The sequence below is a fragment of the Heteronotia binoei genome, chromosome 4 (assembly GCF_032191835.1).
Source record: "Heteronotia binoei isolate CCM8104 ecotype False Entrance Well chromosome 4, APGP_CSIRO_Hbin_v1, whole genome shotgun sequence".
Lineage (NCBI taxonomy): Eukaryota > Metazoa > Chordata > Lepidosauria > Squamata > Gekkonidae > Heteronotia > Heteronotia binoei.
In genome coordinates this window covers 25,783,361-25,805,754 of record NC_083226.1, presented here as the reverse complement: position 1 = coordinate 25,805,754, position 22,394 = coordinate 25,783,361, and the positions used below count along the sequence as shown (strand labels likewise).

The 22,394-nt window shown below is 45.1% G+C and overlaps 1 protein-coding gene across 1 annotated transcript; it reads right to left on the bottom strand.

Moving 5' to 3' along the window:
- Positions 1 to 391: 391 nt before the first annotated feature.
- Positions 392 to 21,240, bottom strand: SMU1 (SMU1 DNA replication regulator and spliceosomal factor). Its single transcript, XM_060236978.1, has 12 exons — positions 21,050 to 21,240; positions 19,092 to 19,302; positions 17,834 to 17,986; positions 16,375 to 16,485; positions 16,006 to 16,134; positions 12,921 to 13,040; positions 11,973 to 12,089; positions 8,033 to 8,160; positions 7,826 to 7,952; positions 6,825 to 6,992; positions 5,052 to 5,204; positions 392 to 1,454 (listed from the first exon to the last, which is right to left on the bottom strand). Exons 1-12 carry the CDS (start codon positions 21,073 to 21,075, stop codon positions 1,356 to 1,358), a joined length of 1,542 nt encoding a protein of 513 aa, XP_060092961.1. The 5' UTR covers positions 21,076 to 21,240; the 3' UTR covers positions 392 to 1,355.
- Positions 21,241 to 22,394: the final 1,154 nt, after the last annotated feature.

The following is a 22,394-nucleotide window of genomic DNA, read 5'->3' as shown; positions in this document are numbered from 1 at the left end:
AATGATGGATGTTTCAGTCCACCAAGTTGTCTTGGTACCGTGGCCTGAAGACAAATACAGCATCTGAGTCCTACGCATATAGATTTCTACTCCTGAAGAGCAGGAGTCTATCAATGCATTGTGCTCATTGGCTTTTCCCATGTCTCTGACTCACGTGATTATTTGTTAATGGCTGCTTGACTTACAAAGAGACTGATGACTGTTTCAGCCCGAAGCCTCTCAAAGGCAACTCGAGCTGTAATATATAAGCAACTGTCAGCAGCTGCCGGACAAAAGAGAACAAGGGTCTCAGCACTGAAAAACAAAATGTGCTTTACAAGCTGGATTTCAGACCTCTTAAAAAGCAAAGTAAAAAAAAAGTTTGCCTTGACAGAAACCAAGCCAGATGCTGTTGTAATAGACAAGGTTTTTATTCTGGAAGAATAACAAACCACATAACAATTGGCTCCCAATAAAAGCTACAAATGCTTGGTGATTGAAACAATGGGATAAGTCTGAACAGCAAGACTAATAGCTAGAGCAAGACTGGACAGTTTTCTGAAAACAGAAAGAGCTTTTTGACTTAAATTGTAATGGAGGCTGAACAAAACCAGTTCAAACCACACATCTCCAGGGGCCTTAAAAGGTCTATAAACGTTTATGACAATGTTTTCTACGCTAATTAGGGCAAACAGAAGGCTGAAGTTAAATGCCCACCATGAGAACAGCCACAAAAGTAGTGTTGTCATTGAATTTGTCTTTTGGAAGCCAGGTAGATTTACTAAGTGGTCCATCCCAGGCGAAAGTGAAATGGTTTCAAAAATGGAGATTAAAAGTTCATACATTACTTTCCCAATAAAAAAAAATCAGTGGGATTTTTTAAAGATCTTCACTTTGGCTGGTTCATGCTTATTGCAAACATCAATGTACCCACACAAAGCATTGAGAAGCAGAACTGTTAACACAGTCCTCATTTTCACACTGTTAAAAGCCCCCCCAATTTTGCTTTCCATAATTTTGCTTCTGCCAAGAGGATTTTTCTGCTTCACATTCAATTCACAAAAACTTAAGATATTTCAAAACACAACTATTCCTTTCCCATCAACTTTATATACAGCAGAATGGAAATCTTACAGGAGCAATTATTCTTTTTTAAAAATTAAATTGCCTTTGCTGTGCGAGCACACAATTAGCCAGAACAACACTAACGAACCTTATCAGTGTAAAAGTAGTATGCATACGTTTCTCACACTCCTGAATGTGAAATTCTGTCGAAGTTTAAAAGCAACATTTCTGGACCTCATAAGAAAAACAACAAAACTATACCACCATAATGTACACCCTTCCAGGACACTGAAGGGAATGAAAAATCAGTCCTATGGTTTCCAGAGCTTCAGCAGCCCATCTTCACTATAGGTGGCAATCAAGTTCTGGTGGGGATGGTGTGCGATGCCGATGACATCCTTTTCATGGACCTAGAGGGACAGAAGTCGGGGGGGAAAATTCATAGGTTTTTGTCCCCTAGAACAAGCGTTCCCAACCCCCAGGCCATGGACCATTACCGGTTAGCAACCGGGCTGCAGAGCAAGGCAGAGGCACTGCACCGCCCCTTTTGCCTGCCTGGGACCCACGTGGACGAAAGAGGCAGTGCATCCTTGCTCCAAACCACCTCTTTCATCCACCTAGGTCCTGGGCGGGCAGTAGGGGCAGCGCATCAGCAACCTTTGCCTACCCCTCATTTAAAGATCCCCATGGGGGGGGGGTTCAGCCTTTGGTGACAAAAACCACAGCACCCCCCCACACACACACACACACACTAGTCCATGTTAAAATTGTCTCCCATTGAACCGGTCCCTGGTGCCAAAAAGGTTGGGAACCACTGCCCTAGAACACCAATCAAAGAATCAAAATGCTTACTATTCTCCCCTTTACATAAACTATTTAGCACATGTAAACTTGACAGACTATTTTAGGATCCTGACAAAGCAGTGATTTCATTCCCCTGCAAGCAAGTCCCACGAGCATCCGGAGGGCTCACATGCCTGATTCCATGAAGCAACATGCCTGGTTACCTGTGGCTACAGAGCTGCTGGGGAAGCTAAAACAGGGATGCCCCAGAGGAATGGGGTGATAACACAGGAGACTGTGCAGGGACTTGAGAGAAACAGTATGAAAAAACCTTAAGGAAGTCTGCCAGAAAGAAGGAAAAGCCAGGGGGGGAATGTTGAGAAGGCAGCTACAGGCAGTAAGGCAAGTTTACAGTATCCTCAGCTGTCCTTTGCTTTTTTGACTTGCTAGCTTCCCAACATTCCAAGCTGTTTGTGTACAGGAACAAGGGGGTGAGCAGAAAAGGGCAAAGTCCTTGGCCACTGGCCCTGAGGACAAAGAGGGGTCTTCTGATACGGAAGAGTATTGGTGTTCCTGGCAGGGGGAGACAGGGTGTATCAGGCTGTCAATCCACACAGCAAACAAGGGAGGAAAAAGTTTCGTTGGCTAGTCATTTTCTCCTTTAGGAGAATCTCGCAAACCAACCAAGCCCCTAGATGCAAACTACAATTTAATCCCACTTCTACATCGAAATGCCATCTTTTTTCAGACAGCCAATACATTTGAATCAGGGACAGGGGTATTACTTTGTAACATTCCAGTGATACAAGGACCTATGGTGAATAATCAGCCAGGAAATGCTCACTTCAAACTTTGCCTCTGCCGCTTGCTTAGTGGATTGCCATTTCCACAATATCATCTCTACAGACCACATTTACAACACACCCCTCCCTCCAAGGAGTTCAGGGTGGCATATGTGGTTTTCCCCTTCTCCATTTTACCCTCATAAAACCCGTGGGGAAGCCTGGACTAAATGAAATTGAATGGCTCAGGCTGACCAGCAAGCTTCATGACATAGTAAACATTGAGAAATCCAAATCCCCCTGGTCCTAGTTGGACACTCTAACCCAGCAATGGTCAGAATAAATGTCAGATGTTTGACAGCCGTAAGACAAGGAAGAGGAGGGAGAGAGGAAGGCAGGAAGGAAGGCAGGCAGGAAGGAAGGCAGGAAGGAAGGAAGGAAGGAAGGAAGGAAGGAAGGAAGGAAGGAAGGAAGGAAGGAAGGAAGGAAAATAGATGGGGGAAGGAGGAAGAGGTGGGGGGAAAAGGAACTTTATTTAAATGCATTCTCCAAGCTGCTGGCTGGCTTGGCCTGGAGAAATGATTTAAAGAGAGAAATGCCTTTTCCAAGTTGGCCAACAGGGCAGTGGGGGCTTCCAGAGCCACACAATATGTGTGAAAGAGCCACATGTGGCTCCTGAGCTGCAGTTTGATCATCCCTGCTCTAATCACTATGCTGCTCTGACTTTCTCAACAGGGGGATAGTAGTGTCAATGTACTTTACATAGACTGTTTTGCATATTATTTGGCTAATGTAAATGAAGAGCTATACAAAGGCTAAATATAATCATCAAGATGTTTAGAGGATTAAAGCCAGAGCTATGTGTCAGGGCCAACACTTGCCAGCCGTTCAAAGCTACAATCCCCAGGCATTAAGGGAACATCATCTTTGGGGGTAATTTTTATTTTCCTGCTTTGCTCGGCCCACAGGCGCATCATCTCAAGGTCGTGTCTCGGCCACTCCTCCTGTATTCCTTTGCTGCTGCTCCTCCTGCATCTTTTGCTGCTCTTCTTGTATCTACTCCCTTCTCTCCTAAAGCTTTTCCTCCCTCTCAAGCTTGTGGACCTCCCACTCCTCCTGCATCTTCCAGTTTTCGGATCTCCAACTCCAATGTTACAATAGGATCCACCCCCCTGTTGTATTAACTCATTGTGTAGACCAGGGGGAGGGTTTGCAGAAAAAGCCGAGGGAACTCACTTGCCTGTTAGGCCACACCCCCTGATGTTACCATTGTTTCACACAGGTCTTTTTGGAGGAAAAAGCCCAGCAGGAACTCATTTGCATATTAGGCCACACCCCCTGATGCCAAGCCAGCTGGAACAGCATTCCTGTGTATTCCTACTCAAAAAAATCCTTGGTGTACATAAGCACAGGGTTGCTGCTTTCACCAGTGATCAAGCGTCAGAGGTGTAATTCTTAATTCTGCCTAAGATATAAAAAACACAAGGATCTTGCAGCCTGCTTCTGAATATATCCAGCAGGAGCCAGTGTAGTGTAGTGATCAGAGCAGGATCTGGGAGACTCAGGTTCAAACCTCCTCTGCTGTGAAACCTTCTGGGTAACCTCAAGCCAGTCATATACTCTCAGCCTAACCTACCTCACTGGGTTGTTGTGAGGGTAAAATGAAAGAGGAGAGAAGAATGCAAGCCACTTTGGCTCCCAAGGCACAATATAAACAAAGTAAAATTGAAAGTTTTGCAATCTTGTTATGGCCAATGCCTAATACAATAAAATTTGACTTGGCTTGACAAAGTAAAATGTTAAAATACCCATTTTAAAAGAACATGTGCGTCTTTATGTAAAACGTTCTGCAAAGATCCTGCCTCCCTGCATCATACAGTAACATGGGAATGGCCATGATGTCACACATAATCTCACATCACTGTCTGCTACTCCCAACACCAGCATGGCACGGTGGATGAAGTGTCGGACTAGTATCTGGGAGACCCAGGTTCTACATGTGCCACGGAAACCAGCTGAGTGACCTTGGGCCAGTCACACATTCTCAGCCTAGCCTACCTCACAGGGCTGTTGTGAAGACAAAAGCCACTTTGGGTGCCCCCTGGGGAGAAAGGAAAGGAAAGGTCCCCTGTGCAAGTACCAATCGTTTCCGACTCTGGGGTGACGTTGCTTTCACAATGTTTTCACAGCAGACTTTTTATGGGGTGGTTTGCCATTGCCTTCCCCAGTCATCTACACTTTCCCCCCCAGCAAGCTGGGTACTTATTTTACCGACCTCGGAAGGATGGAAGGCTGAGTCAACCCTGGTCCGGCTACCTGAATCCAGCTACCGCCGGAATCGAACTCAGGTTGTGAGCAGAGAGTTCAGACCACAGTACTGCTGCTTTACCACTCTGCGCTACGGAGAAAGGTGGGTATAAATGAAGTCAATAAAATACTCACAGTTAGAGTTCTCTCCAGCTTGCCGGTCACTGTGCTGAAACAATACAGCACGAAGTCTTCACCCACGCAGTAGATCCACTCCCCCCGGGGGGAAAGGGCACAGCAGACAAAGTCACCCCCTTCTCTCTTACCAGAGCTGAAGCTCCTCACAATCTACAGTGAATAATAATAATAAAAAAAACCAGATAATTTTTAAAAATGCAAAGCATTGGCTGCCACTGCATAATTATGGAACTCTCAACATTAATACCTTCAGGTGGGGGAAGAATAAGAAAGGAACCTCCACCCCTACAGGATCGAACACCCAGAGGACCAGCTATTCTTCAAGCAGCAGGCACAGTCAGAGGGAGCTAGAAGACAGCCAGTCGGGAGAGTAGTCTGCAGCCAATAAGCGGGGGGAAAGTACACCATTTGCAGCTACACTGACGCCTGTAAGGCAACACTGGCTAAGCCGCACGATCTGGAAGCTTGCTGACCAAACTTCACCCTCAGAGCCATGTATTCAGCAAGCTCCCGTCTCCCTCATCTCCAGTTCTACAACATGGCAAGCCCACCTTACGGCTGCTGTACAGATTATGGACAGAAAGGATACATGAAGTGTTTTGTACTCTTGAAGGGCACTATATAAAAAGTTAAATACTCTTACTGGGGGCATTCCATAAGAGCATGAGAAGCCATGTTGGATCAGGCCAGTGGCCCATCCAGTCCAATACTCTGTCACACAGTGGCCAAAAAAAACAGGTGCCATCAGAAGGCCCATTAGTAGGGCATCCATTACATCAATGGGATAAAGGAGTGCAAGAGTGAGTAAGATTATGAGCAGAGCCAGTTTTTCTTTCACTGAAGCAGCCCCTGAATGCATCTCCCTGGAACAAAGCCAACAATCTGACCGACATGTATTAGGAGCAGTGTTCCCTCTAAGCTGAGTTAGTGTGAACTTGCTCACAATTTTTTAGCCTCCAGCTCACACATTTTTGTCTCAGCTCAGGAAAAATGGCCCAAGAGCAAACTAACATGCAGTCGCTCACAACTTTAATGCTAGTAGCTTACAAATAATTTTTTGTTCGCAAGACTACAGAGCTTAGAAGGAACATTGATTAGGGCCCTGGGGAAAACAGCAACAGGGAAAGATTAGCAAGAGATACTGCAATCCTCAGGAGCCCAGGATGTATTCCCAGGCAGGGCACCTTGGTGAATGCATTGATGTAGGGTAACTGCTTAAGTTGCTGGTGCACAAGAAAACTTCCTGCTGTTCTGTGGCTCAGGAAGGAGGTGGGGAACATAGTTTCTTAGGAGGAAGTGGTAGCGTCCCGGCCTACTAATATGGCTACCTCCAATGAAAAATTGCTTGAGGTCTGTGGCTGGGCTTGAATTTAGTGTGCAGGAAAGAAATACACCACATGCCCCTCCGTATCCCATTGGATTTGGAAAACCTCCACCTGATCTGCCTCCTGGGCAGAGGCAACTCTGCTTTCAGCAACAGCAAGGGAAAAAAACCTAAACCTCTAGCATTCCAGGGAGCTGGCTATAGTAGGAACTGTTGAGCAAGGATGTACAGATCGTAACTAAAGCATGGCTGACTAGTGTGATTTTGGACCCCAGATCACTGACCATAGCAGCCTGAAGCCAACCCAGCACCATACTTAATTGTAACCATTTCCAGCTTATGGTGCCAGGGAAAGAGCAAGGTGGGCCAATTACAGAATGTCCCCCACCTGCTAAAACCAGAGAATCCCCCAGTCAATTCAAAGCAACTGGCTTCCAAATACGTACTTGTCCCTGCATGTTCATAATGACCACAGTATTTGATCGGTTGCAAACAACAAAGTGCTCTGGGTTTTTAGGGAGCAGAATAACACTATTCACAGTGATGTCTGTTCCAGCAGTGCTGCCGAGCGATTTGAAGGTGTTACAGCATTCCGTCGTCTTCATGTTCCAAATCTGAGGAAAGAGAACAAATTGGGGGAGGGGTGTCAATACAGAAAGCCAGGTCTGTCCCATCAAAGGTTCATTCCAGAGGTGTTTTGCCTTTGCCTTCCTCCATTTGTGCCTCTAGTATTTCTTGGTGGTCTCCCCTCTATGTACTTGCCAGGGTAGGCTCTACTTAACTTCTGATATTTAACAAGATCAGGCTTGCCTAGTCTATCCAGGGGCTGTTATGCTTGAGCTGAGCCTAAAGACACAGAACCCAAGGTTGGACTATATAGATTGGTTTCTACCATGTGCGCCCTCCACTAAATCCTAATAGTAGTAGATGTATACTGTGCATCTCCCCACCCCCCACCCCAAAAAAACAACCTCTTTCATGGATCCTGCAGAATATAGGCTTTTCCTCCACATGGACTTTTTGTTGATGTAATGGTATCTGGCTAGTACAAAACAGAGATGAGCTTCTCAAATTTTTATTTAAACAGTACAAAGTCAGAGGCCCTTATTAAAAACAAACACAATCATCTTGCTAACAGCTGTTCAGATGAGAAAGCTGCGCTGTGCGGCTGGAAAAGAACCAGGCTGAAGCTGCAGAGCCTTTCTAGAAAACACGTAACATTATACTATTCCCAAAAGCTGCAGTAGGCTGTGAAGGAATCGTGACAGAGAATATCGAACAGCTTTAAATGGCTTGAATATCATCAGGTTAAATCATAGCACATCGTTTTCTCCACTTCTGCAAATCCATGCTGGTAAAAAAATTTCTTTTACAAGAGTTCACCAAGAGAACATTTTATGAATCTGACAAGAGACACAGTGTTTCCTACTCAGCAGCCGTAGCTTACCTTGACAGTGCCGTCTGAAGATGCGCTGATAATGTAATGACCATCCTGGGTGAAAGTCGCTTCGTTGACAAAAGAAGAATGGCCGCGGAACTCCTTGAGAGTCTTCCCAGATTTCAAGCCGTGGATTCTGTAACAGCAGAACAGCTGCATGAAGCACAAGCCAGGCCAGTTGATAAAGCCCAGCAAAACCCAGAGAGCCCAACTGACCTGATTGTCTGGTCGAAAGAGGCGCTAAGAATCTGACTGCTGTCCTTTGAAAAACTCAGGCAGGTGACACCCTTGCTGTGGGCGCGCTCAAATCGCCTCAGGCACTGCCCACTCTGAATCTTCCACACCTGGGGGAAGGGACAGAGAATCAAGAAGACTGTACTTCCAAAGTGCATACAGACAGCCATCATTTGGGAATATCTGTAATCACTGGGTTTCTCTAGCTGTAAATCACACACTAGAGAACATATCTGCAAGTCATGCCTATACAAGCAACTGTGGCCTGCAGACAATAATGACGTTCCTGTGCCATGCATCTTAATGGAAGTAGTGTCACCTGAAGAATACTGCATATAGAGACACCCTCCCTCAGATCAAAAGGCCTGGAGCAAGCTAAGGTGCAGAGTTCTTTAAACAAAACCTTAATGAAGTTCGACCAACTGCCTTTTAGGACAATCTTACAAAGGTCTCTGCGAATTCCATAACTGTGAGTGTTGTTAAGGTTTTTCAAGGTTTAAAAAAATTCGCAATACCAGATGTTCAGCTGCAGGTCAATGTCTGTGGAAGGGCACACTGTGCATCGCCAGTAGATTACGTTCAAGGAACCCAACTAGGCAGGCATCACTCATGTGCTCCAACAGCAAGCAGAGAACATTAATGCAACACTGGATTGATTCCTGAGATTTGTCTGAGGTTTCAGAACAGGTGTAGTAATTACAGGCTACCGCTAGCCAAGGAAAATGCGTTCCTGTGAGCTTCTATCAGAGGGACTCAGCAGCAGCTCACACACACTGTCAGATGCTTGCAGTGGCATATATAACCAAAGCTATTGGTTTTTACAGCCCTGCAGCCAGAAACTGCAGTGCCAAGAGCAAGTCTAGCAGGAAACAGAATCCACGCTGTTGGTAGGATTCAGAGCAATTTAGAGGGGCTTCAAACTAACGGAAGGAATTCAGGTGAGCACTTAGCAAATCTGGAAACATAGAAGGAGCTTTAATGATATTTATTATAGTTGGTAATCTGTAGCCTTCAGTCCTTGATGATACAACAAGTGTCGGATGAGATATACTGCAACCAGAAATGTTACAAGCCACATTCCAAGCAGCTTTAGGCCTGCGATGTTATTCATTTCAGCTACATAACAAACACAACAGTTACTTCTGCTGCAGTAGCAGATCATTTATGCCTTCTTAAAAGCCCAGCATGCAAGATCGGAGTATACAAACTGGACAACAGCATCTGGCCTCCAAAACTCTACATCTACAGAGTGATTCTCCTTACTGTTTTTACCCCTTGTGACTATCGTACTTTGGTTACATTATGAGAAGACAAGAGTCATTGGAAAACACCATAGTACTAGGAAAAGTTGAAGGCAGCAGGAAAAGGGATGGATTGACTCAATAAAGGAAACCACAGTCCTCAGTTTGCAAGATCTGAGCAAGGCTGTTAACAACAGAATGCTTTGGAAAGTCATTAATCATCATTAAGTCAGAAGGGATTTGAAGATACTTATACAGAGAGAGAGAGAGAGAGAGAGAGAGAATTACAACTCTCAAATCACAATGAAGACCAATGTAGGGACATTTTTCTAATGCCTAGGACATTAGGACATTTATAACCCTTTCCAATCCGGCTTTCAACCAGGTTATGGGATGGAGATGGTCTCGGTCGCCCTCACAGATGACCTCCACAGGCATCTGGATAGAGGCAGCTCAGCGGTACTGATGTTACTGGACCTGTCGGCTGTGTTCGACATGGTCACTCATCAGTTGCTGACCTGCCGCCTCACCAATGCTGGGATTCAGGGGTTGGCCTTACAATGGCTTTCCTCCTTTCTCCAGGGTTGGGGACAGAGAGTGGCGACTGGGGAGAAAATGTCCCGACGGCACCCACTTATGTGTGGTGTGCCACAGAGGGCAGTTCTCTCTCTGATGTTATTTAACATCTATATGCACCCCCTTGGTCAAATTGCTCAGAGGTTTGGGCTGGACTGTTATCAATAGGCAGATGACACCCAGCTCTATCTGATGATGGGCAACCAATCCGACTCCTCTCCGGAAGATCTGTCCATGGCCCTACAAGCAGTGACAGGATGGCTCAGGCTGAGTTGAATCATACGGAGGTCCTGTATCTTAGTCGCTGAAGTCCGGAACCATAGGTCCTTTTACTGACCTTCGATGGAGTGCAACTTATGCTTGCGCCTAAGGTTAAAAGCTTGAGAGTGGTCCCAGATCCCTCCTTAACAATCGAGGCCCAGGTAGCGGCCACTGCCAAATCCACCTTCTATTACCTTCAGCTGATAAAGCAGTTGCTTCCCTTTCTCAAACGTGACGACTTGGCAACAGTGATCCACACTACGGTCACGAGGTTGGATTACTGTAATGCCCTCTACATGGGGCTGCCCTTGTCCCAAACCCCGAGGCTTCAACTAGTGCAGAATGCTGCAACCAGGTTGTTAGTGGGGCTTCCTTCATGGGAACACACTCAGCCTATGTTGAAAGTGCGGCACTGATTACCTATTGCTTACTGGATTCGCTTCAAGGTGCTGGTTATTACCTTTAAAGCCCTATATGGCCAGGGACCTGCATACCTTAAAGGTAAAGGTAGTCCCCTGTGCAAGCACCAGTCATTTTCGACTCTGGGGTGATGTCGCATCACCACGCTTTCATGGCAGACTTTTTAACGGGGTGGTTTGCCACTGCCTTCCCCAGTCATCTACACTTTCCCCCCAGCAAGCTGGGCACTCATTTTACCAACCTCGGAAGGATGGAAGGCTGAGTCAACCTGGAGCCGGCTACCTGGAACGAGCTTCCGCCGGGATTAAACAGCCCGTGAGCAGAGTTTAGGACTGCAGTACTGCAGCTTTACCACTCTGCACCACAGGGCTCTTCCTGCAGACCTTAGGGACCACCTTTCCCCGCATGTATCCCAGAGAGCACTTCGGTTGGGGTTGCAAGATCTGCTCTTGATCCCCAGCATCAGAGAGGCCAGGCTCAAGATGACCAGAGCCAGGGTCTTTTCTGTTGTGGCTGCCAATTGGTGTAATGAGCTGCCAGAGGAGGTTAGGGCCCTGCGAGAGCTTCCACAGTTCCGCAGGGCCAGTAAAATGGTGCTCTTCCACCAGGCATTCTCAAATTAAAATCAACAACAACAGGCAAGCAGAAATTAATTCATTTGGCTCACTTTGAACATCATATTGTGACTGGGGATTTTTTTTTCACTTATAGGACATCCAGCAGAAAAACTTAAATAATAAAATTTTAACACCGATGGAGTTGGTAGCATCCGCCATCATCAATATGTTTTAATGTGAGATCAAACAGCACCTATCATTGTTTTGTGTAATTGTTTTATATGCTTTTATTTATGATGTACTTGTATTTTTATCTTCTATCTATTAATATTGATCTTATGACCTCCTAATGTGAGCTGCCCTGAGCCTGCTTTGGTGGGAAGGGCGGGATACAAGTCAAATAAATAGATAAATAACCAGTGCTTATCTCAGATCATCTGGACCTTTGCCAAAATGCTGACTAGTTTCTTGATGCAATGTGGGCTGCTCACTGACATGAACAAGGCTCTGTAGGCAGGACTGCCATTTCCACTTTACAGGTGGGTTTTGCAGATGCTCAGCACCCAGCAAGGCTGGATCCCAAAACAAACTATTGCTGGAATCACCCTTCATCATAAGTGGGAATGTACTTAAAGGGATCAGGACAGACACTTCAGAAACACATGAAGGGAGGGACTATGGGAAGGGCTAGCGATTTTTACTGTTTTCAAGCAGAGCAGAAAAATGTGACTCAGCTTTTCATTGAGAAATGTGTCCTTCAGTCCTCAGGTGTTTGGGAAACATGGCTTTCACAAACACGGCTTAAAAGAACCTACTTGCAAAGGCCAGATTCATTTTTTCAGCTTCTAGTTCCCCAGTACTGCATACCTTGATCTTGCCATCTTGGGCTCCAGTTGCTAACATTTCAGTGTCCCGGCTGAAACACATGCACAGCACAGCATCGTCCATCATCATAAAGTTATCCTGTGCCTGGTATTTCAAATCCTAAACAAAACAGGGAGCTACATTTCAGACAATGAAGCAAGGAAAATAAGAGAAACCAGGATTGCTAATAGCCCGATTCATATATAGAGCTGCCTTGTCCTAACTGGTCCACACCACCTGCTCTGGTAGGAATCTCTGGGGCTCTCTCACGCCTGCTCTCCCGTTAGAGAGGCCTGAGGAGCTGAATCTAGGACTTTGCACAAGCAAAACATATGCCTGACTACTAAGCTAAGTTCCCTCCTCCTACTGAATTCAAATCAATAACAGATCCATCAAGGATAGAAACAGATGTGACACAGCAAACATGAGAGTAACAACCCCATATTTCCCACTTAGTTTGAAAGTGGGAGATAGGAAAGAAAGGACAGGCGGGAAGTAGGATACACAAACTACGCTTTCATTCACTACTATTCCCCATGATCTCTCCACCCCGGCCATTTCCTTCCTGTTCCACAGCCTGGCAGAGGGGAATGTACTAGGCAGGAGAGAATTAAACACACTTCTGCTACTTTTAGCTGCAGGTTATTACCCCAACCTTCAATCTGTTCCAGGCAAAAAACCTGGAAATACATCTTTGCTGCACAAAGATTTTCACCTCACTCTTCAGTGAATGTCAAATTGACAAGCTTCTTGAAAATTCAAATGCAACACCTGGCTGCACACTTTACATCCTATCTTCCCAATTTCATTCAAACTCCATTTGGAAAGACTACACAAACTGCAATTAGGTATTACTTATTCACTTGTATGAAATGCAATCCAAGAACTGATCAAGAACACTTATGTCTTGAACAACACATCAGCTAGCTAAGAAGGTCTGTGTCGCTTTACCTTCCTGATTTTCCCAGTGGTAAAGTTCCATACTTCAATGAATCCGTCCACAGAGCCAGTGACCAGATACTGACCATCTGGAGAAAATCGGGCACACTCCACATGTGACTTTTGGCCAAACTGTTCAAAACAAAAACAAAACAAAGAATAAGAACTTCGCATATTTTTGGTTCCATACTGACAACCCTCTCCTTTGCCTTTACTAAAACTAAACCCTCATGGATTTAATGTCAGCCCTATATATATATATTTGGCCGCTGTGTGACACAGAATGTTGGACTGGATGGGCCATTGGCCTGATCTAACATGGCTTCTCTTATGTTCTTATGACACTACTGGCAGAAACTTGGCAAAAGCACAAAAGCACTGCTCTTTTTGAATGGTGCAAGCATCCACTGTGCCTGGAAACAGAACAGATAAAAATTCTAACATGAAATCTATAGGACGAGGCTTACAGTTTGACATTTTAATGGCAGATATTTGTCAGCATGAAGTGACGGTACGTGACATTTAGTAATAGAAGCCCACTCAAAAGAACACTTTAAAAACTTTGCTGGTTTTGAATTGTAGAATTAACCTTTCTTTTCATATTCTGGTGAGTGGGAGGAGTCACGTACACCTGGCTGTCTTCCATCTGAAACACATCACATTCCACTCCCACTGCAAGGTGTTCAATATGTAAAAAATCCCAAAATTTCCTGTCTGGTCCAAGAACAGACAGAAACACAAAAATCATCAAGGTGATGTATTTGCTGGAACAACTCTGGCTTGTGCAAATGCATGTAAATTTTAAAGACGTTTGGATTCCAAAATCTTAATTACACAAAAGGCTGTAAAATGTTGACTAAATCTACTCTCTACCTCATTCTCGCTGTGAGTATACAAGGCAAAAGCGGTCTATATCAACGTGACTAGAACAGAAAGGTTTTTTGGAAATTATGGGAACATGAAAAAGATCTCAAAATGTGTCGGAATACGGTTAAGTATTAGTACAAGGGTGCTTACTCTGCAAATTATGGAAAGCCACGTTCATAATTGCTGTCAACCAAAAAGCCATGTGATTCCTGTATGCCCTGCACACCACCCCAAACAGCAATATGTCATCACTCTTAACTACGATCATTTCTCTGAGTAGGCTGTCACTTTCCAATGCAGCTGAACCTTCAGCAGCCCTTGTGTATCTGGTGTGGAGGGAAGGACTCACAAATCAAAGTTATCATACAAAAGTGTGCCAGCTGTCAAGCTCTCCAAACTCTTTACTTCTCTATGTTAAAAGTACCCTTTGAGTTTTACTCTGGTTCTGCAGGAGCAGAGGTGGTTAGAACTGCTCTCCAAACTGAGTTCTCTCCTTAAAAGGTGTTCTGTTTTATGGGCTAGCCTTCAACAAATTTAAAGCCGGTTTGGTGTAGTGGTTAGGAGTGCAGACTGCAATCTGGGAGAACCAGAGTTGATTTCCCCACTCCTCCACATGCAGCCAGCCAGGTGACCTTGAGTCAGTCACAGAGCTGTTCTCTCAACAGTAGTTCTCTCAGCCCCACCTACCTCGCAGGATTGTGAGGTGAGGAAGTGAAAGGACATTGTAAGCCACTCTGAGACTCCGAGTGAAGGATGGGGTATAAATCCAATCTCTTCGCCTTCTAAATTGTTTTAAATTTTACCCTGTTCCTAATTATATTTATTGTTCTTCCTCCTTTTGCTGTGACTTGCCCCGACCCCGCTTTGCAGGGAGGGTGGGATAGAAATCCAAGGATAAATAAAAAATAAAATAAAAAACAGTGGTATGCCCCAGTCTACCACCACATTTAGCTGCGTCTGTTGACCTAGCTTCCACAATCTTGATATGATCATCGTAGGCGAGTTCTGCTGTGTTTTATAACCAAAACTGTTAGTTTCATATCTTGGGCCTGTCACGATGAAGAAACTGCCCTCCTCCCTGGAACAAGGGGCTGAGGCTCCCGAGCCGCTATCAATTACAGAGGAATAAACAGACAGCCCAGAGGCACAGCAAACACAGCAGCGCTCACTGATTTGGTCACTGGCAGAGCCATGAGGGTTCATGAGGAGAGCCAGTTTGGTGTAGTGGTTAAGTGTGCGGACTCTTATCTGGGAGAACCTGGTTTGATTCCCCACTCCTCCACTTGCACCTGCTAGCATGACCTTGAGTCAGCCATAGCTCTGGCAGAGGTTGTCCTTGAAAGGGCAGCTGCTGGGAGAGCCCTCTCCAGCCCCACCCACCTCACAGGGTGTCTGTTGTGGGGGAGGAAGGTAAAGGAGATTGTGAGCTGCTCTGAGACTCTTCTTAGTGGAGGGCGGGATATAAATCCAATATCTTCTTCAATATCTTCTTCTTCTTCAGTGGTAGAACATCTGCTTGGGAAGCAGAAAGTCCCAGGTTCAATCCCCAGCATCTCCAACTAAAAAGGGCCAAGGCAAGTAGGTGTAAAAAATCTCAGCTTGAGACCCTGGAGAGCCACAGCCAGTCTGAGTAGACAATACTGACTCTGATGGACCGAGGGTCTGATTCAGTATAAGGCAGCTTCATATGTTCATATTTAGCTTCGGGCATAAACATGTATTATGCACATATCCCACACAAGTGCGATCATTTCTAAGACTATGGTAATGACAGGGGGATGCCCCTTCCTTGAATTTCCACCTGTCATTTCCAAAAGAGTAAAATTTCCGAACCCTGTGCAGTCTGAGTCGCTTTATAAGAACTAAACTTACCTGTGATAAAAGGAGTTCAAAGCACTGGAGCAATGAACAGGCAGCCTGGCAGATCTATAATGCAAAGTGCTATAATGCAAACGTATTATTAAGGCTGTATTCATTAAGCTGTTTTTGTTTTGCCCTGACTTCGCCATCATCCCCACCCTGTGTATCATTTTCTCTCTACTTAACACAAGTTCTGATCAGAGGCCCAGTAATATTCAATAGAATACTGACTACTTGGGATCAGACCAGCATCACTAAATGTATCAGTATGCTTATTCCTGATCACACTAGGCAAACGGAACACCTGAATCTTAGAGGAACTGGCCTCACTGATTGGGACACTGAAAGTGACCCTTAGGAAGGCACCCACCTTAATATGCCTACTGAGCTGCGTGGGGAACTTCTCCTCTTCGACGTCCTTCACAGCCGCTTTGCCTCTGAACAAGTCAATGGTCATACCTGGAGGAAGCAGACCCTGGTGCTGCTGCCATTTCAGTGCCTGAAAAATCAGAGAGGATTTAAGGTTCCACTCTATAATATTCCGAAGATCTGTCTCCATAACACACAAGCAAACTTAAAACAACTTATTAAAAAGCATCCTGCTATAAATCTCTTATGCAATGTGAAGCAGGTTTTACCAAAGCAGAGTTCCTGTATAGCCATATGTCCATTTTAGTAGTTTCTGAAATAGGTACTTTACCTTCAATTTCACACAGTTCGAAGGTGGGGGGTAGATTACCTGTCCTAGCAGTGCCATAAGACGAGATGGAGGCACCACACTGACTTCACCAGCCAATGCCTGGGCAATTGCCGCTCTCCGTTTCTCCTTGCTGCTCCCATCTGGGTATGCCTAGTAGGGAACAACATGAGACATGGTAACTTTCCACTACAATACCACCACCTCCACAAGATATCCCCATATATACTGCATTTAATAAAGATCATTAGCTGCTACAAGGATGTATATATGTGACTCTTAATCCATATTCAACACAACAGATTTCTTCAACCCACCAGTTTATATCTGTAGGAATTGAAGAATCTTGTCAGATGCAAGCAGACTAATCTAAACAAGATCCAGAGGAGTAGCCATGTTAGTCTGTTGCTGCAAAATAGTAAAGAGCCCAAAAGATTTTGCTGTAGCACAAGCTTTCAAGAAACACAGCTCTCTTCATCAGATGCATTTAGTATCTGATCTAAACAAGCATTACACACTTGAACAAGAAAATTAAAATGCCACAATTCTGGCCCTAGTTCTAATGTAAGACTGCAATGAGGACTCAAGTTACAGGACCAAGGATGAATTCCTACCCAAGGTATTTCTGCATCACACGTGAGCGCCGCTATTTGTAAGGTTATATTCATAAACTTAACTTTTAAAAATTAGGTTTCATTGGCACTCTTAAAATATTGAGCTGACTGAGCATGCAAGAGAGGAAGAACGCATGATTCAATGGTAACCAACATGATGCCTGTGGGTGCCACAACATCACTGTCACCTTTCCTAGCACCTGCCAAGTGTAGTTACCAAGTGGGTGGAACCAGATGGGGCTTTTGTCAGCAGGGCTTCTGATTGGCCACTGAAGACCTGATTGACCGTGCAAATTTAATGCTGCTTGGGCAGCAGCTGCTACTACAGCACAAGGATCTTCACTGTGCGAATGAGGGGTGGTGGTCTCAGCCTCCTGTGGCAGCCACTTTCGGAATGCACCCACTACACTGCTCAGAATTCCAAAGGTGCCCACAGGTTCAAAAAAGTTGGAAACCTTTATTCTATGGTACACTCTCAATCCCCAGCTTTGGTCCCAGAAAAGCATACGAAGCACCCTCAAACCATCCCAAACTGCTATAAAAAACATTGTGAACAATGTCTTAACACGTTTTATCATTTCCCAGAGGGAAGTACATTTGTCCATCTTTTTAAAAATGGAAATATGATACAAGCAGAACATTCCTGAACAGAGTTAAATCCTTCTATGCCCATTGAAGTCAATGGGTTTAGAAGGGTGTAAGTAACCCTGTTCAGAACTGGACTGAAAAGGGAAAATTATTTTACCTCCAAGGCTTCATATGGGGAGTATGCAGTAGATTACCTAAGAACCAGCGCCCTCAAAACTAAGTGAATTTCAGACTGTAACATTTCAAGAAATCTGTATTAAAACAGCAATTAAAATATTAAAGACAAGCAATCAGCATACCTCACGTGGATCAAAGTAGGATCTAGCCAAAAGATTCTCAAGGTGAATATATCGCTCTGGCTGGGTCTGCTTTAACATGATCATGGGGTCAGTCTGTCTCAGGAGGGACCTGGCAGCACCCAGTTCACGAAGCTCTATCAGCTCCAAAACAACCTGAAATGTAAGAGCAAAGGTGGTTACAGAATCACCAGAATAACAATGTAGTTTTTCTGGTACAGGATGCAGAACTCTATAAACAGAAGATCAAGCTGCATAAAAAGGTTCTGATCCAGTTTTCAAAACCAGGCAACTTTGGAGTTGGATGTCATCAATACTATAAAGATACACAACGGAATATAAACCATAATATACACTTGTCCCAGCCCTTAATGACATAGTCAAGTGGCTATAGAGAACAAGGTGAAATTCTGAATACTGACAAAGAGGCAAGATGAGGCGGACCTTACGTGGGATTTAGCTTCCCTCTACAAATGGAGCGCAGCTTCCTTGAAGGACTCCACAAAGCGCTTAGAAGGCTTGTTCTCTTGCTAGAGAAGCAGGTGAATTTTCACAACTCTCCATGTGGCTGCATGGTAAATCCACCCTCCTGAACAGTACCAGCCAGCACTGTGTGAGAGTCAGCTACGGTGCAGTGGTTAAGAGCAGCGGGCTCTAATTGGGAGAACCAGGTTTGACTCCCCACTCCTGCACATGAAGCCTGCTGGGCAACCTTGAGCAACTCACAATTCTCTCAGGACTTTCTCAGCCTCACCAAGTTCACAAGGTGACTGTTGTGGGGAGAGGAAGGGAAGGAAATTGTAAGCCACTTTGAGACGCCTTAAGGTAGGGAAATGCAGGGTATAAAACCAACTCTTCTCTTCACTGTCCCCTCCTATGGGTAATCACCTCCTGACTGAACAATTACTTTTTTGGTTGTGGTCTCCATGTGCTGCAACAGCCTCCTGGAGGACAAGAGGAAGGCTCCCACACCTTCTTGACTTTCCAGAAAGGCTATAAAATCGAATTATGTAAGACAACATTTGGGACTGCCCAAATACTTGCCTGGGGTACGGGAAAACAAATACATTTAGAGTCTTGCACTACTTGCAATCTGATACAGTACCATGCACCCCCTCATTCTGCAAAACACATGGATCACCTATGAGACCACAATGCATTGGCCTGTAATATCTTCACAGAACAAAGGATATTATAAATATGCAACAACGCTACGAAGATGCTAGCAGATACAGAATGTTACTGCGTGAAGAGTGCACACCTGCTCATACAGATCGATGAGTGTTTTGTCTGGTAGCTTCAGAGACTGTATCGCCTGCAAGACTGTATCCCAGTGACCACTGTTAATGTCTGCCACAAAGCTCTCAATGCTGTCCACAGTGTTCAGTGACACAGTGGTTTCTTCCTGCAGGGTGGCCAAGGCACGATGCAAGCTGTTCTCCTTCAAATACTGCATGATCAGTCGGATGACACTGTCAGGAAAACATACAGTGGGAATAATTAATTTGCATACAGAATCTGTGTGTTTCACCCACACATGACAAGCAAGAAAAAATTGTCTTACCAATATCTACTAGTGTATAGCAAAGGCATTCTCCATTTCTAACAGATTTGGCTTCTCCAGAGAAAAGAGAGGATGCAGTAACAGTATAATATTAGGATTCTGGAGTCACCTGCCCTCAGTCTACACGTGCAGTACCTCCTATCTTGAAAAGTGCTGCCATAAATATATTTACATAAAGATAAACTTTTCTGAGGCTATTGTACACAAGACTCACTGAAAAAGACAATAATGCTAGGAAAAGAGGAACATGAGATGGCTTGACTCAATAAAGGAGGCCACAGAACCTAAGAACATAAGAGAAGACATGTTGGATCAGGCCAATGGCTCATCCAGTCCAACACTCTGTGTCACACAGTGGTCAAAAAACCCAGGTGCCATCAGGAGGTCCATCAGTGGGGCCAGGACATTAGAAGCCCTCCCACTGTTTCTCTCCCCAAGCACCAAGAATACAGAGCATCGCTGTCTCAGACAGAGAGTTCCATCAGTACACTGTGGCTAATGGCCACTGATGCACTTCTGCTCCATATGCTTATCCAATCCCCTCTTGAAGGTGGCTATGCTTATAGCCACCACCACCTCCTGTGGCAGTGAATTCCATGTGTTAATCACACTTTGGATGAAGAAGTACTTCCTTTTATCCACTCACTATGGCAAATGGCCTTCATTCTGCAAGACCCGAGCAAGGGTTTTAACGATAGGACATCTGGGAGATCATTAATTCAGAAGTGTCATCAGAAGAAACTTGATGGCACATAATACACAAACATTTCTACTGTTTAACTTTGAGCATAAGTTGGCATCTATGTTAACTGAATCGAGTTAAAAATATCAATGAGCCATATGCATCCTCGGCACTGGGAATTAAAAGAATAAACCAAAATTGGACCAATTTCCCCTAAATACAGAGAACTGATCCAGGTCCTCAAAATGTTATTCCAGTTTTCCCCATCCCATTATTAAGCAACTAATCAATTCTGAAACAGGAAAGATGCCATCTGAAGAGATGCAAGCGTCAGTTCTTATTGTTCCCCCAGGAAAGATAAACTATAAATAAGTGAACTTAGTTCAGTGCAATAGCAAAGAGTGGAAGCTGTTCCCTGTTATCAACACAACCTTATGCCAGAATTGCTGCAATCTAAGCCCGTTTCATTGGCCACATTTAGGTTTAAAAATGTATTATACTCAGGGGTGGAATTCTAGCAGGAGCTCCTTTGCATATTAGGCCACACACCCCTGTTGTAGCCAGTCCTCCAAGAGCTTACAAAAAAGAGCCTTGTAAGCTCTTGGAGGATTGGCTGCATCGGGGGGGGGGGGCGGGTGGCCTAATATGCAAAGAAGCTCCTGCTAGAATTCCACCTCTGATTATACTAATTAATACCACACGCGGGCATGCACAATGACTCCAGAGAAGCGTGCAATATTTACTACAGAAGACTCAAAAGGCCATCAAGGAGTGGGGAGAAAGGAAGGGAAAAAATCTATTTCAGGTCGTCCCTCATGAAGAAGGGCTCGAAAAGCTGGGCCAGCTGCTCAACATGGAGACTGAGAAGGGGAAGAAACACGGCCAAGAAGCGCGGGAAAGCCGGGCCTGGTCCCCCCGAGCCCAGCCCACTTTCTCTTCCCATCACCTCACAAGCCCACCCCAAAAAACTCACTCCGAGGACTCGATTTCGATCGACATGATGCTCTGTTAACCGCCTCCACCGCTTCTCTAACTCCCAAACGTTACACCAACACCACTTCCGCCCCAACACACATCCGCTTCCGGTGCAAGGGACCTACTGGCGGAAGACGTAGCTGAACGAGGGTCACGTGACGAGGCTCGCCCGCTTCTCTGGGCGTTGTCGCGGCCGTTTCCTAGGCAACTGTAGATTCCGTAGAGGCCGCGACCGCAGCCGATGAGGACAAACTCCTTATGATGTCACCGTGCATCTAGGGCAGCCTACTCCGCTCTCCATTCCGTCTTTTTCTCTCTGGAAACAGCAGTGGACTTTCTGTAGCTCCATCAATTACTTAAGGATTTCTGGGGGGTTTTCTTGAACAAGGTTGCAATCCAGTGTGGCACCTTTAAGACCAACAAATTTTTATTCAAGGTATAAGCTTTCATGTGCAAACACACTTGTTCAGATACATTCATTGGGATCTGAAGAAGTGTGTGTGCACACGAAAGCTTGTACTCAGAACTAAACTTAAAAAGTTAAAAATATCAACGAGCCATATGCATCCTCGGCACTGGGAATTAAAAGAATAAACCAAAATTGGACCAATTTCCCCTAAATACAGAGAACTTAAAGGTGCCACTGGACTCAGGGTTCGTTCTGCTGCTTCAAGACCAATATTGCTACCTACTGGAATCTATTGAGTCTATCAGCCCACATGGGAAAGGACGGAATATAAACCCACCAAATAAATAAAATAAATTTCTGCTTCGATGTATCTGAAGAAGTGTGCCTGCACACGAAAGTGTATACCTTGAATAAAACATTGTTGGGCTTAAAGGTTCTGCTGGACTCAAACGTTGTTCTGCTACTTCAGACCAACATGGCTACCCACCTGAATCCAGGTCTGTAGCCACAGGGAGGCCTGTGGGGCAGTGCCCCCTGACTTCCAGGGGGCAGCCTGTTTCTCTCTCTTTTTTGCCATGGCTGAGCCACCAGAGCAGGGAGAGATGAGCAGGGCAGTGCACAGCAGAAGGAAGAGCAGCAGGTGGAGAGGAGGGAGGCAGAGTAGTGGGAAGTGGAGGAAGCCGTGTGGAATGAGCTGGGATGGGGGGGAGCAAATGAAGCTGCAGGCTGCAAAGTGTTGGGGTGGGGGAGAGGGAGGTGGAAGGAAAAAACTGCTTGCATGCAAGGTGCAGTCTCTTCTTGACTGCAAAGTTTTAGGGTTGGCTGCTTCAAGCTGACCACTTTTCAAAGCCTTTTTGCCCCCCACCCCAGAAAGCTGCTGAGAAGCAGCAAGCCCCACAGTGGCTGAGAAATGGTGCCCCGACTTTTTAACAAG

Bases quoted from the DNA above. Each gene is read 5' to 3' on its own strand.
- SMU1 (XM_060236978.1), bottom strand. From the start codon at position 21,075: ATGTCGATCGAAATCGAGTCCTCGGA. The intron at 19,303-21,049 runs GTGAGTTTTTTG...TTTTCCTGACAG, and splicing joins ATCGAAATCGAGTCCTCGGA to TGTCATCCGACTGATCATGC. The intron at 13,041-16,005 runs GTGGGTGCCTTC...TGTTTTGAACAG, and splicing joins AGCTCAGTAGGCATATTAAG to TTTGGCCAAAAGTCACATGT.